Source organism: Colossoma macropomum, unplaced genomic scaffold (genome assembly GCF_904425465.1).
Source record: "Colossoma macropomum unplaced genomic scaffold, Colossoma_macropomum, whole genome shotgun sequence".
Taxonomy (NCBI): Eukaryota; Metazoa; Chordata; class Actinopteri; order Characiformes; family Serrasalmidae; genus Colossoma; species Colossoma macropomum.
In genome coordinates, this window is record NW_023495379.1 from 1 (window position 1) to 15,128 (window position 15,128).

Consider the following 15,128-nt stretch of genomic DNA (forward strand, 5'->3'; position numbering starts at 1 on the left):
CTAAAGAAACATCAGCATCATACAGGTAAACCGTGTTCACACAACCTGTGACAGTTCAGTTCAGACCTGTTCATTCCCCTAATTAGCCCAGTGAGAAGGTGAGGAGAGCGAGGCTCAGTATGTTCTCTAAACGTCTGTGTGTATGAATACGCTGTGAAAGCACAGCAGAGCTTTTTATTTCTGCTCCAAATGTTCCCCCTTATCAGTCTGCCATCCAGCTGGCCTAGACACTGACCACACCTTTACAACGCATTAGCTACCTCACAGTTCCTAGCTTGAAGGAACATTTAGTCATTTTCAGCCTGAGCACTCAAATATTCATGAACACTCAAAGAACACTTTGCATGATTAAATGGTTCTCTGCATGGGGAAATGGTTTTCAGATTGATTGTAAAGGGTTCTATATAGCACTAAAAAGGGTTCTGCTATTGTTACAATGTCAAGCTTGTAACAATAGCAGAACCCTTTCAAAAAGGTTCTATGTAGTACCACATACAAGGTTCAGTATACAATATACAAGACTACATTAATATAAGTAATTGTGATGTAAACTGAACTCATGTTGACTTCAGTCAAAAACGATGAGGACCTAATTCGAAGCTACAGTTCATTCAAAACTGAACACTGAATTGTATTAATACTCCAGGTCTGAGTGTTTTTCTGTGTGTGGAAAATTAATTGCAGTCTCAGAATTCCACCCGTATCCTGCCCTGAGGTAAACAAGCCAATACGGTTTTCCTTTGTACACTTTTCCATTGAGCGTCATTGGCTCCTATGAATTATAATGTCATTAAGTAGTCTAAATATGATTATTGGTACCATGCTAATCCATGGTATAAACATGCTAACACATTGAAATGACACTGCATTGAAGTAAGTCTAATAGTGTAAAACGCCGCTGACTTCTCTGGGCTCAAGCTCATCTGAAATGGACGGATGCTCAGTGGAAGCATATGTTGCGGTCAACCTTTCAGACTATTTATGAAAATAACAGACGTTGTGTGCAGCACTTCCTGCTGTAGTCCACTTGGCAACAACACCAGCCAATCAAAGTGAAGGTGCTACAGCATCTATCAATATTTGGATTTCGACTCATTAACAACAGCATAATTCAGAAAACCTAGAGAGATTTGAAGGAAACACGTACAAACTGTAGAACAAAACAAATCAACTTCTGAGCATTTCTGTTTATCAGGGTGGAACAAAGGTGGTTTTTCAAGAACGTCATTTATTTTATAAGTATAAGTAGATAAACTTTAGGAGAGGTCCTTATATGGGCATTGTGTGTTTGATTGATTAACACTCACAAAGTGGTTAGAAGTGTCACATGGTTATGTAAAAATGCCTGAAAACAGTGCAGCGTTGAGGTAAATAACATACAAGTCAAAAATAATATTAAAACAGCAAAGAAACACTCCTTTCACTTCTTTACAGTCACTCATGCATTTCAACAGTTCATATATTTGTGCTTATTTGTGGATCAAACACTGATTTGTGAGCACTACAAATACTGTGCCTGTTTTTTTTTTTATTTTCCAGGCGCTCTACACCCTCATTCATCTTTTGCTGCACCTGAAGCAGAACAGACCAGTACAAAATAACAAATATCACCAATATCTGTGCATGATAATAACGAGGCACTTCCAAGACAGAACTGCACCACTCCTGAAAAACAGAAAAAAATGGAATTGGTAGGGCATTGGAAAAAATACATTCTTGAAATTGTACAAACCCAATTCCAGAAAAGCTGAGTAGGTAAAATGCTTGGACACAGTGATGTCAATAAAGACTGTCCATTGCTGCATCACAAATGCAGGTTAAGGCTGTACTACACACAGTGGAAGTCATATATCAACAATGTCCAGAAACGCTGCCGACTTCTCTGGGCTCAAGCTCATCTGAAATGGACTGATGCTCAGTGGAAATGGATATAGTGGTCAGCCTTTCAGATTGTTTATGGAAATAATGGATGTTGTTTTCTCTGGGACAAAAAAGTAAAGGCCTTCCAGTGAGTAATCTGTGAAACCATAATTAACACTGAACTCATTATGGAGCAACATATCGTTGCTGTCCAGTGAAAAACATGTATCTCCATTTTTACTTTTTTGCATTGTTTGAGCTTATCAGCTGTCCTTTACACTGTGTGAAAATTTCATGATGACTGGACAAATAGAAATGCTTCAGAATTGCTTAGAATAAAAACTTTTTCCATTGACTTACATTAAAAGTAAAGAACGTTTTTGCCCTCTCCTGTAAAGTTATTTTGGAGATACTTGTTTTTCATTGGACAGTGACGATATGCTGCCTTTTAGATGCCATCATTTTCAGGGACACCTAAGCTTATTTCAACATGATAATACAGTGTTATCCGACAGTGCGGGTGCTAGACTGGCCTGCCTGCAGTCCAGACCTGTTTCCCACTGAAATAGTAAATGTATCTTACTAAGACAAAATACCACAACAAATGATCTGCACTGCTGCACAGCTGAAGACTCAGAACAGGAGAACAGCAAAAAGATACACAAAACTGGATCAGTTTGTGTCTTCAGTCCCCAAATGATTTGAAGTGCTGCTAAAGGAAAGGTGATGTAGCACAGGGCTAAACATGCTCCTGCTCCTTTTAGGAATGTGTTGCAGGCATCAATTTAGATTGAGCATATATGTATAAAAACCTATTCATAAGGCAAAAGCTCAAGTATTTTGTTTTTTTTTGTACTGTTTAAATTCAATACAGCAAACAGAATTAACCAATCACAGCCTTCTGTTTTATTAGCACACTGCCCCAGTGTTTCTGGAACTGGGTTTTGATCATTTTCAAATACAATGTGTAAAGTTAGTAAGACCAGAGTAAACATGACTGAGGAAGAGGAAAACCTCACTAACCAGTTGTCGGTGAACAATCACAGACAGATGCCGATCTTCTTTTTCCTGTCCTTGGAGTCGTGCTCTCGTTTGGCCAAACGGCGCCTCAGCTCCTCCGGCATTCTCTCATAGCACTGTTTACACACAGGCTTCAGATCCAGCTCCACAAACTTATCCCTGTGAGGTTTCCAATGTGGAGAGACACAACATGAAGAGGGGGCAGTCAAACAGAACGATTTCTGAAATGGGCAAAAAGCATCCTGCATAGCAGAGCTGGGTGATTATTGATAAAATTCAATATCCTGATTTTTTCCATATAGGCCTGTATCAGCTCACAGTATGGCAGTATTAGATGATTGTATTGGCATTGATAAAGTTAATGAGCTCATACTTCCTCAGTGCTGGAACGCTACGACCTTAATGTCTCACAAAACTGATGCAGCTGGTTTGTTCTGTTTTCTTTTAAGCTCCAAAGGGAGTTTTACTGGGTGTATTTCTACCTGATTGACAACAACGATACACACGTTTCTCAATTTTTTAATTTCACACACTCTTTTTTTTCAAAATGTTTAAAAAATGTATGGTAACAGCATACTGCAATTTGCCATATTTCTACAGCAATGCTATAGGAACACTATATATTCAAGATATAAACAATAGAAATAGAAAAGAATCCTGAGGATTTTATTTATGTAATCATGCAGAAATGTTGTTAGAAGAGGAAAAAGAGAGACCAGCAGACGGAGAGGAATATCTAAGCCACGTCACATACAAAAATGTGCTGTATCCTGCAGTGAAATATCGGCTCCTGCGCCCAATAAGTGCATCATATTACTAACAGATAGATGTTGGTGCTGTAGTTATAGATGCTGACTGGATCTCATTTTCTTATACAACATTTTAAATGTTAGAGAGGCTGGCATGGTGTCAGGGCAGAGTACAGCACCTACAGACTATGCAGGGTGTAATGCTTTAAAAATATCTAGCAATTCCAAATCAATACTGTAGCTTATTAAAAGAGTGATGCTGTATGCAGACGGTCAGATCTGCTGTAACTGAGCTGCTTTTTGTTCAACAAAGTGCTGTTAAAAAGGTGAGCAGTTTGGGTTTAAATAGACATTCAAATAAAAATCTGCATTATTAAACACTCCATTAATCACAGTCATCAACAGAGAAGGTCAGTCTAGATAATAAAGTGTATTATCATGTCAGCACAGAGCCGTGTGGTTCTAGGTAGCGTGCAGGACTAAAGGAACACTTACTTGAGGGTCAGTTTGGTGCTGCAGGTGGAGCAGGCGAAGCAGCCGATGCACCAGGCCTTATTCAGCGCTGAGATGACTGAAGGAGCAGAGAACAACACTGAAAACCACACGATTTAACCTGCAGAACAACGTCTGCTATTAACACTGTACATCCTGCTGTCACATCTCTCCCTGGCTCCACCACTCCCATCTCCAACTCCCAGAATCCTCTGGGAGGTCACCTGACTCTGGACTCCATATAATCCACCTATCAGTGTTCAGCTTCACCTGATTATTGACTCTGGGCACCTGTTACTCAAGTCATGTGTGTCATTAGTGTCAGTATGAAGCGCTGGGCTTTTAGCTCAGGTACGTTGTGAAGTACCGTATCAGACTGACCGTCATTACTGAGCCTTTTATTCTGTGTCGTTCTCCCGGTTTGTGACTTTGTTTTGGTTTTTGTGTTCACCCTTTTTCCTGACCCCTTTGGACATTCGTGTTTGGACCCTCTGGCTGCCTTTCGGCCTTGTTTATGTCTCACCCACGTACATCTGTTTGCCTGTGTGTGACCCTAGCCTGTTTTTGGATTCCGCCTCTGGTTTGTTCCCCTATTAAACCTTTTATACAACAGCCTAGTCTGATCTATTTGAGTGTCTGATCTATCCAGACCCCAAACACCTACGACGAGGAATTAAACACCACGTGCACAGACTGAATGCTGGAGAAGTGACACATCAAACACAGCTTCAGTCATATTTCCTTCAAATTCAGAATGTCTGGTCTGGGTGTGAACAATATGGAGGAAATACATCATGAGACTTGAAGCCATTTTCACCTGGACAGGTGTAGCCAGAGCTATAACAATGGGCTGGCCAGGTTAGACCCAGTGAATTTATTAAAAATTAAAATGAAAGAGCAGCTAATAATGTTCTTCTGTGGGTGTTTTAGGGCTACATTATTAAAATGATGTCACAGATTACATAACTGAAACTGCACAGAGGCCTAATTTTCAGACGAATCACATATTAACAAGAACTCAAATAAAATAATCAATAATCATCACTGTTACTGCTGAAAGTAAACTTGGTGTGTAATATTTTTCTTCAGTGCATAATGTTGACTTTAAGTTACCATTTTAGGCCACAGAAGCTGCTGATTTAGGCTGCCCTCTGCAGGTTAATCATGAGTCGGAATGACAGAGTTAGACTAACAGCTCAGACAACGTTATAAGTTGAAAATCTTTGTCTGGGTGATGAGCTGACTGAGCTTCAGCATGAAGGTGTTTTATTCACATAGACAGGAATTTGTTTACATGATGACAAATGGAAGTTATGCAGATTAATTTTGCATAGTTTACACATCTTAACTTTTTTATAAGGTTCATTGAAAAATATTATTGTTTCATTCTTTGTATTATTTCTACTACTGAACACTTTATTGATTATAAATGATCCACACAGAGCATGATAAACAACAAAACAAAAATCCTGTGTTACACTGACGTAAACATGTGTTTCCTGCTTTACTCTGTAAAATAAACAAGACTTGTGTTGCAGTTTTGATCAGTGTTGAGTTGAAACACAACAATCCAGTACTGGCAGATTTAATGATGAGATCAAACTCAGTGTTTCACATATTACACATCACTGGACTCTAATAACAGCTATAATAACAGGGGCAGTTGTGGCCTCTGGGGTTCCTGGTGTTGCCTGCATTGAAATTTGCTGCCTCCCAACAGAGAAACCAGCTACGCCATTTCTCTAATCCCTTTTAATTAAACTAAAGCAAAGTTAATTAAATTATCAAAGCAAATGTTTATGTTTACACTTTTAAACATTCTATGTTTGAACACAACTTGTATTCTTTCATCTCACCACTTCTTGGAGGGAACAAACTGGAATAGTTGGAAAAGAAAAGTCACTAAATCATAGAAATATTTGAATTGTGAGGAGTGCTGCTCACTTTCTATACAGGAATTAGACTTAAACACTGTAAATAAATCATGCTGATCATTCGCTTCACATAGCAACAAGCAGGTTCACTGATTTTACTCAGTCAAATAAATTCTGTCAATCAAATAAAGCAAAGAAAAATAATTTAGATGAACAAAAGCGCCATTTTTTCATCAATTCAAATCAACTTCTGCCCTAAATTTTAAATAAATTAAATCACAGGATCAAAGAGCAAAGAAGCAGCCATACTACACAGCTGTAGTATGTACAGGATTTAGTCTCGGTTTGGTGTCCTACCTTCTCCTTCAATGACGCGGTTACAGTGGTGACAGACGTCTCCGAAGAGCTGAAATGATTGTAGTTGCAGTTAAAATCAGAGCTGTCTGTCTCAACACAAGCAAACAACATGCAAACTTTCTATCTGTCTATATTTCTCTCTTTATACATCAATTTAAAACAATATGGAACCTAATTTAAATCAGTATAGACACATCTGTGTTGACTGTTTAAATATTTGTTTTAAAAATATTGTTTAAAGACAAAATAACTAAGAAAGAGTCCTAATTTAAGCATCCAGGTCCAAAAGGTTTGCCATACCTGATTGTAGTGAGTCTCACAGTAAGCCTGGCCTTTGCGCTCATAATGACGATGACCCAGGAAGGGTTTTTCACACTTAGCACACACGAAATGCTGCAATAAACACACACACACACACACACACACATTATGCATTGGTATATACTGTGGTAGTAGAGCACATCAGCAGTGCATCATGTCGATCGTTCAGCTCCTGAATGATCTGCAGTCTGAGTTGAGAGCAGAATGAGGCTCGACCCAATATTACCGTAGTGTTCCTAATAAAGTGCTCGATAAGTGTATGTCTAACGGAACTCAGCTAAGTATTCATGTAGCTTAGGAGAGAGGTCTAGTTTGGAAAAAATATCAAACGTGTATTATATAGTATTTAAATATTTTCATTTATGGTGATCTAGAACTGCTCAGAACGTAACTCAGGTTCTCGTGCTCTGTGTAAGAATGTGGTTTTACTTAACCAGCTCTTGACTGACCGGCTCAGCATGTAGCTCAGACAGCTGAAAGGCTAAGAGGCTCTTTCATTAATATTCAGGTTTTTAACCCCTTAAGATCCCAGACTTGTTGCAAACTAAGGCTTGTTATTCAGTATCTACAGGGACTGCATGTCTTTGGACTGTGGGAGAACATGCAGACCCCACACAGAGAGGACTCTGGTCACCCGGCCAGGGAATCGAAGCCAGGCCCTTCTTGCTGTGAGACAACAGCGCTACCCACTGCGCCTCTACATGAACAACATATTTAAATTCTGTAAAACATACATGTAGTATATTCTTGACTTTGCTTTGTAGTTTTTCAGTAAATTCTTCTGTAAATATTTTGACTTAACCTGTTAAATGGCCATCCCAGCAGGATTGATGCTCTTACTGATACTTCAAATCATAGTTAAACGTTCAAGGGCTTAAAAGCCTCTTTGTAGCCTACTGTCATGTGGAGCTCTCTAGTTGACCACAAGAGGTCGCTAGTGACACTTTTTATTTATAAACTCGGGTGTTTCTGATCAGTATCTATCTATTCAACACTCCAAGGGCCCACATGACAAACACATCCTCTACTTCAGCCACTGTGTGAACTGAACAGTGTGATCACCTCCACATGCCACTGCTTGCCCATCGCGTTCACCACCCTGCCCTCGATAGGCCTCCTGCAGGCGCCGCAGATCGGCACGCCCATCTTGTCATGGCACGGCAGGCAGTACAGCTCGTTTTTTAGCTCTCTGGCATCAGCGGTCAGCTCCTTACTGTGGACAAAGAGTCAGCAGCGTCAGAACGGCCCATATTACACAACTTTGATTTATTTTCATGTGACCCCTGTGTTTCAAGATTATGGCTGGAATATCTGGTCGTTCATTACTGTTTCAGCCAGTCAAGAAACCGGTGCTCATTTTATGTCCCATCTAACGTCTCATTACAACATTCTGACCCAACATGAAGTTTATAGCTGCCACTTCAGCCAACTGACACTGAACGTGTAGCAAGAACAGGAATATTATGAGCAATCTGTCATTAATCTGTTATTAATCTGTCATTAATCTGTTATTAATCTGTCATTAATCTGTCATTAATCTGTTATTAATCTGTCATTAATCTGTTATTAATCTGTCATTAATCTGTCATTAATCTGTTATTAATCCGTCATTAATGTGAATGAACCTGCATCCTGAAACGACCTGCATGCACACATTCTTATCAGAATCTGGTAATGAATCAAGTTCGTCATGATTAGAAACAAACCAATCAGCAGAACAGGCCTTCACAGATAATCAGCTCTGAAGAGCTCTCGGCCGCTCATCATTAGAGCGAGATGAAGGTCAGAAAGGGTCAGATATGATGCTTTTCCACTGTTTACCAGCGCTAACTTCAGGTTCCGCGCTGCTGCTATGTTAACGCTGAATGACGGCGCACACGCAGTGGAAAAAAAAAAACATTATTCTGATCTGAGTGTCCTCATTAGAGTCAAAATGGATAGTGACTCAGAACTGATTTGAAAAGATCAGATTTGTGTGTCCACACTGATCTGGACACATCAGATCTGTGTCACATTAAAGGGGAATTCCACCGATTTTTAGAAAATTCTGCTAATTCAGTCATTCAGATGTAAACAGTCATTCAGAGTGGTTTGGTTTTAGTGTGGAGGGGCTCAGATTTCTTTACAGTGGTGGTGATGGGAACCAGGCGTTGTAACGCCTAATAACATATATTCATTTACTGTGTAAAACCACCAGTGAACCTACAGGTGTCTTCTTAGCTTTTACATCGCTGCTGTCGGAACAAAACCTCGTACCTCCATTTTTGACGTTTTTCAGTTTTTGACATAATATAATCATTTAATTTAAAAATGCCTGTTTCCCTTTATATTGTGTATAAATTTCATGATGAATGGACCAAAACATACAGCCCAAAATGAAAAAGTCTGGTTCCTTTGACTTACATTAAAAGTAAAGTATGTTTTTTCCTCCTCCTGTAAAGTTACCATTTTGGAGATACGAGATTTTGTTCCGACAGCAGTGATATGTAATGTTGTTGATGGTAAAATAGTGGCAAATCAGAAAAATAAAAAGTTTTGTTTGGGGACTATTTTGCTTCACAGTGCCCTGCATGTACCTTTCCACCATGAATCTATTAAACAAAATATGTTTTAAGCTAAAACCTGATCTCAAAACTATTATAATACAATGTCTCAGTCACCAAGCAAAGTATTTCATTTAATTACTCTGTGAGGTGCTTTTAGAGACGTTGAACGCTTCTTCAGACGTCTGGTTCCCCAATAAGTTTCTATAGGGCGGAGCATCTCACACCAAAACCACTCCGAATGACTTTGTTTACTTGCAGTAGCTTAATTATGCAGAAATTTTGGAAAATTGGTGGAATTTGTGCCACTTCAACCTAATGTGAACATAACCAGTATCTCCTCCCTCTGAGGAGACTCCCTTTGGACCTGCCCCATTATGCACTGGTTCATTCCAGATGTTTGGATCTGTCCTATAAAGCCACTCAGCTCATGCAGCCGGCCTACACGCCCTGTTCATTACATCAAGTGATTAAACTGCAGACTAGACGCTGAAAATGCCTCTCTGGTCTTATGGGAGTAAATGAGAGGGCCTGTGTTCCTCCTTTAAAAAGCTGAATGTGGACACTCACCCACAGTTGCTGCAGTTGAAGTGGTCCGGGTGGTAGGGGTCACTCTTGAAGACCAGGGGCTGTTCATCAATGATGGCGTGACACTTCTGGCAGATATACTTGCCAAGGCTGCAGGCTCTCTCACGGTTGTGGCACGGACGACACAAGTGCCTGTGAGCAGTTAAGGCATCATTACACAAACTTCAGGTCTTTCAGGGATGATGTTCTACCAGGGTGAGGAACCTCCTCTGCACAGCTGGTGAACCTCCTATTCAATAAACTCCTAATTCCTGCCAGAGCAGGAAAATCATCAAACTGTGCTGGGCTTAGTTCCCCAAACCTGCATACACCATATACAGTACTATCTCACAATCCAAGTAATCCAAAATACATTCAGCGATGTTGAGGTCTGGACTCTGGGGTGATCAGTCCATTGTTCTGAGAACACCAGCAGCTTTTGTGATTGATTTTCAAATTTTCTTTTTTTGGTCTAAAAACTCACTTCTAAAAAACAGAAAAGGGACATTCAGTAAAGGCCTTGACCTTCATTAACAAGAAGGCTTATGAGGCTCACTATTTTGCATCAGCAAAAATCAGACAGTTTAAAAGTAATACTCCTCAGCAAAGGATTGTAAGTATTTGCAATCATGATAATATAAAAATATTCAGGGAATCTGGAGAAATTCTGGATCTGTGCATAAAGGGCAAGGGTGAAAACCACAATTTAATGCCCATGACTGACATGTTTCTGTGATAGAGATCACCACATGAGCTTGGGAAGTTAAGACTGTACTCTGCACAGCTGAAGTCATATATCAACAGCATCCAGAAACACTGCTGACTTCTCTGGGCTCAAGCTTATCTGAAATGGACTGAAGCTCAGTGGAAACATGTTCTGTGGTCTGACGAGTCCACATTTCAGATTGTTTAGGAAAATAATGGACAGTTCTTTGGGTCAATGAAGCAAAAGACCACTAAAATTGTTCCCAGCATAAAGTTCAAAAGCCAGCATCTGTGATGACTGGGGGGGGGGGTATTGGTGGGTAACTTACACAGCTGAACACATTTTGGGGGAACATATGCTGCCTTCTATCTCTAACTTCTAAGAAACATTCTGACTGTGGGTGCTAGGCTGGCCTTCCTGCAGGCACCCCCTGAAAGTGTGGGCAAAACACAGCAATGAGGGACCTGCATGAACACACAGCTGAAGACTCTTATAACACAGAATGGCAAGAAATTCTGCTTTCAAAACTGGAGCAATTGTTGTCTTTTGTCCCCAAATAAATATTAAGTGCTGTCAAAGGAAATGTGATGGAAAACTTTTTTGGAAAATGTATGTTTACAAAAAATAATGTTCGTAAGGCCAAACATAAAATATGAAACAATTATTTTAAATTTAATTTCGTACGCTCAGGTTATATATATATTTTTAAACTGGTTAATCACAACTGTCAACGCCCACATTGCCCGCATCTTAATTTGCTCCGGTTGAGTTATTTTCCTGACATTATTTCGACTCAGACAAATGATATTTATATTAGAGAAGTAGTTTTGTGAATAAAAGTCCATCTGTACATCAAATCCAGTGCGTACTTCACTCACCTGCCTGCATTCTTCGCAAAACCAACGTCAGCGAGCACAGCCTGGCAGATATCACAGCAGAAGCAGTTTGGATGCCAGCTGTTGTTCATGGCCTTAATGACGCGGCCGATGATGAACTCCCCTGTGACAGAACTCACACGTCAAAACTGCTGCAGACGTAATACAGCATTAATAACACAAACACACATGACGGACACCTCAGAGAGACATAATGATCAACTGAAAAAAAAACCCTCATACATATGAAGGCATGAGACATCAAAACATTCTGACATTTAAAAATAACTGATATCAACTTCATGAAAATACTCACCACACTGATTACAGCAGGGAGCAAACAGCATCTGGAAATCGTGCTCGCAGTACTTTCGGTCCTCAAACTGCGATGAGCAAAGAGACCATTTAAAATTTAGGTAACTTAAAAAAAGACATGGCGAAACATCCACCCCTCTACTGGCCAAAGATCCAGACTCAGGACTTTCATCTTTAAGACACTTGAAGTGCCCGCTGTCTGGACTGTTCTTTAACTGGGTTATACAGTTTGTATAGGTATTACTTGTATATATAGATCAATATAACACCAGCACTTTGATGCTTTTTGCACAATTCTATCATTTGCACTTCTGTTAGATGCTAACAACATTATTGTCTACAGACATACAAATGTGGTTTCTGCAGGTCCTCAACTTCAGATCAGATCATAATTATTCTATTATGTCATTGCTGTTTATTAAGTCTGTCTGAATCTGATAACTAACAGAACTTCTCAACTGAGTGACTAATTAAAGGGGAACTCTACCAATTTTTCAAAATGTCTGACTGTGTGAGACATAAATTCAGAGAGGTTTGGTGTGAAATGGTCCAGATGTCTTTACAGTGGTGGTGATAGGAACCAGGGGTCGCCATGACTACAACACAAATATAGACATTTTATTTACTATCCAGAACCACCAGTGAACCTACACGAGTCTTCTGAGTTTATATGGAATGTTGATGATGGAAAATAGTGGAAAATCTGAAATAATAAGTTTTCTTTGGGGACTATTTTGCCTCACAGCGCCCTGCATGTATCCCTTCCACCATGAATGGAGTTTAAGTTCTCTAAACTATCATAAAACAGTGTCTCAGTCATCAGGCAGTGAATTCATAACCATTTCATGTAGGAACTTTCTGTGAGGGAGCTTTTAGAGGTGGACGTCTGGTTCCTATCACCACCACTGTGAACATTCTGACTCAGTAAGTTTCTCTAGAACAGGGCGTTTCACACCGAACCGCTCTGAACCACTCTGAACCGCTCTGAACCACTCTGATTACATCTTAACTAATTATGTAGAATTTTGAAAAATTGGTGGAGTTTCTGTTTGATGAGAACATTTTAATTTTAAGTACCTTTAAATGAGCTACTACAAAGCCTTTACCTGCTGTCTGACATCTACTCAAAGCACCTGAGCGTGCTGTATTTATCAGTTTAGGGTCACAGACCTCATGGTGGTTTATATTTAGTGTGTTTTCGCACCCCCTGCTGGCTAAGCACATCATCACAACACAGAGATACAGACAGTCCCGTTAGCTTGGTGTGTGTTCTAGAGTGAGGGAACATCATCACCAGGCCGAGACTAACACTAACAGTCTTGAAGGTGAGGAATGATTCCAGCTCTGTTGATGACACTGTGTAAGGACAGCTGAAGAAGAGCAGCCCCACCTCGTAGAACAGTCCATCTGGAAACTGCTGGAAGCACTGAGCGCACACAAAGCACTGCTCATGGTACAGCTCCCCGTTACTGTTCACGATCCTCTCAGCAGGGGAAAAGCCGGCCTTGCAGAGCTCACACACGGCATTGACCAGGGCGTTCGCCATGTTACTGCAGGAGGAAAAGACATGCACTTTGTCAGGGACACAGGACTGTATTTCAGGACTGCACCTGATAAAAATAATAATATGGAGATCTGAACTTTTAATAATTTGGGTGTAGCAACGACCTGTGTGTGTTTGTTTTAGAGAGGAGTTTGTATTTTTATTTTCATTTATACACTGATCAGGCGTAACGTTCTGACCACCTCCTTGTTTCTACGCTCATTGTCCATTTTATCAGCTCCACTTACTGTATAGGTGCACTTTGTAGTTCTACAGTTACAGACTGTAGTGCATCTGTTTCTCTGATACTTTGTTAGCCCCCTTTTACCCTGTTCTTCAGTGGTCAGGACCCCCATGGACCCTCACAGAGCAGGTACTATTTGGGTGGTGGATCATTCTCAGCACTGCAGTGACACTGACGTGGTGGTGGTCTATTAGTGTGTGTTGCGCTGGTCTGAGTGGATCAGACACAGCAGTGCTGCTGGAGTTTTTAAACACCTCAGTGTCACTACTGGACTGAGAAGAGTCCACCAACCAAAAATATCCAGCCAACAGCGTCCTGTGGGCAGCGTCCTGTGACCACTGATGAAGGACTAGAGGATGACCAACACAAACTGTGCAGCAGCAGATGAGCTATCGTCTCTGACTTTACATCTACAAGGTGGACCGACAAGGTAGGAGTGTCTAATAGAGTGGACAGTGAGTGGACACAGCATTTAAAAACTCCAGCAGCACTGCTGTGTCTGATCCACTCAGACCAGCGCAACACACACTAACACACCACCACCATGTCAGGTCAATGAGCGTAGAAACAAGGAGGTGGTCAGAATGTTATGCCTGATCGGTGTGTATATTCTCTAAATCTGCAGTAGCTGCACTTTTTAGTTAACTCTGTATTTTCATTACAGTGAGCCGAATCGCTTCCCTCGACCGCAGCTGGTCACTTTGGAGGTTCCTCGCCAAAACACACAGGTTGAGGTGCAAAGAGAGAGAATGTAGAGGTCAGTTCTGAATCTCAATCACCCTCCAATACTGTTTTAGACTTTAGAGAGAATCATACGGAGCCCTGCTGGTGACGTCCCACATGAATAAAAATAATGTGTGGCCTTATTAACACGTGGGAACAAGATCCTAAAGCGTGCCCACGACTTAATTATCTTGTTCCCACGCCTTACTAAGTTGTGGTCACACACATGGTTCTTGTTCTCATGCTTTACTAAGTTGTGGCCACGCATTATTTTTATTTATACACACTGTCACCAGCGAGGCTCCGCAGGAATCAACTTATGTAATAATAACACTTCGTCCACCGTGTCTCCCACAGTGTGAGTGTCAGCGTTAAACGTGCCACATATCAACGATCTGATTGGTCGCCGCTCAGTTAATCTGCAGCTAATTTGCAAGTTGGTCCAGGAGGAGAGCAGAGAGAGGATCTGATACTGAGTGTCGGTAATGTTTATATTCTGTTGTCTGTCGCCTCATATTAACACATTCAGTTTGATGTGCCGAAGTACATACTTAGTAGGGTGTCTAGACTTTTGCACATGCCACAACTGTTATTTTATGTTTTCCTGTTTTTTAGGTTAATCCAGTATAAAGTAGCTGAGCATCATTCATTTTTCCTGCTGCTTTGCTGGTGACCAGTTAGTCAGCTAACTCGACCAGGTCATCTGTTTGAACCTCTAACAAATTCACATTAACATTTCTTTAAGGAGGACAGAAGGAAGTCGGAGCTCACTAGCGCACGTAGAAGTCACAGAACTCCTTGTAGACCTTGACGTCACTACGTCTCCTTGGAGAGGTGGAGAGAGGCACATTGTCCTCCCCGCCATTCTGTCCATGCTGGACCCCATTCAGCTCCACCTGTACGGCCTCACTCTCCTGGTTCTGGTCCTCCATGGTGGCC

The 15,128-nt window shown here is 40.7% G+C and overlaps 1 protein-coding gene across 1 annotated transcript; it reads right to left on the reverse strand.

The window, feature by feature from the left end:
* Positions 1-461: 461 nt before the first annotated feature.
* On the reverse strand, positions 462-15,093 carry LOC118801937 (LIM and senescent cell antigen-like-containing domain protein 1). The gene is made up of 11 exons (XM_036562339.1): positions 14,961-15,093; positions 13,070-13,229; positions 11,681-11,747; positions 11,368-11,488; positions 9,787-9,936; positions 7,736-7,886; positions 6,653-6,745; positions 6,353-6,401; positions 4,125-4,200; positions 2,884-3,039; positions 462-1,665 (listed from the first exon to the last, which is right to left on the reverse strand). The coding sequence occupies exons 2-10, from the start codon at positions 13,223-13,225 to the stop codon at positions 2,901-2,903; spliced, it is 1,002 nt and encodes a 333-aa protein (XP_036418232.1). The 5' UTR covers positions 13,226-13,229; positions 14,961-15,093; the 3' UTR covers positions 462-1,665; positions 2,884-2,900.
* Between the last annotated feature and the right edge of the window lie 35 nt (positions 15,094-15,128).

What these genes read in the sequence shown, in the direction of transcription:
- LOC118801937 (XM_036562339.1), bottom strand. Translation starts at nt 13,225, where the DNA reads ATGGCGAACGCCCTGGTCAATGCCGTGTGTGAGCTCTGCAAGGCCGGC. An exon ending in TCCCTGCTGTAATCAGTGTG is followed by an intron (nt 11,489 to 11,680) that starts GTGAGTATTTTC and finishes GTTCTGTCACAG; the next exon opens with GGGAGTTCATCATCGGCCGC. An exon ending in TTTGCGAAGAATGCAGGCAG is followed by an intron (nt 9,937 to 11,367) that starts GTGAGTGAAGTA and finishes AACTGCTCACAG; the next exon opens with GCACTTGTGTCGTCCGTGCC.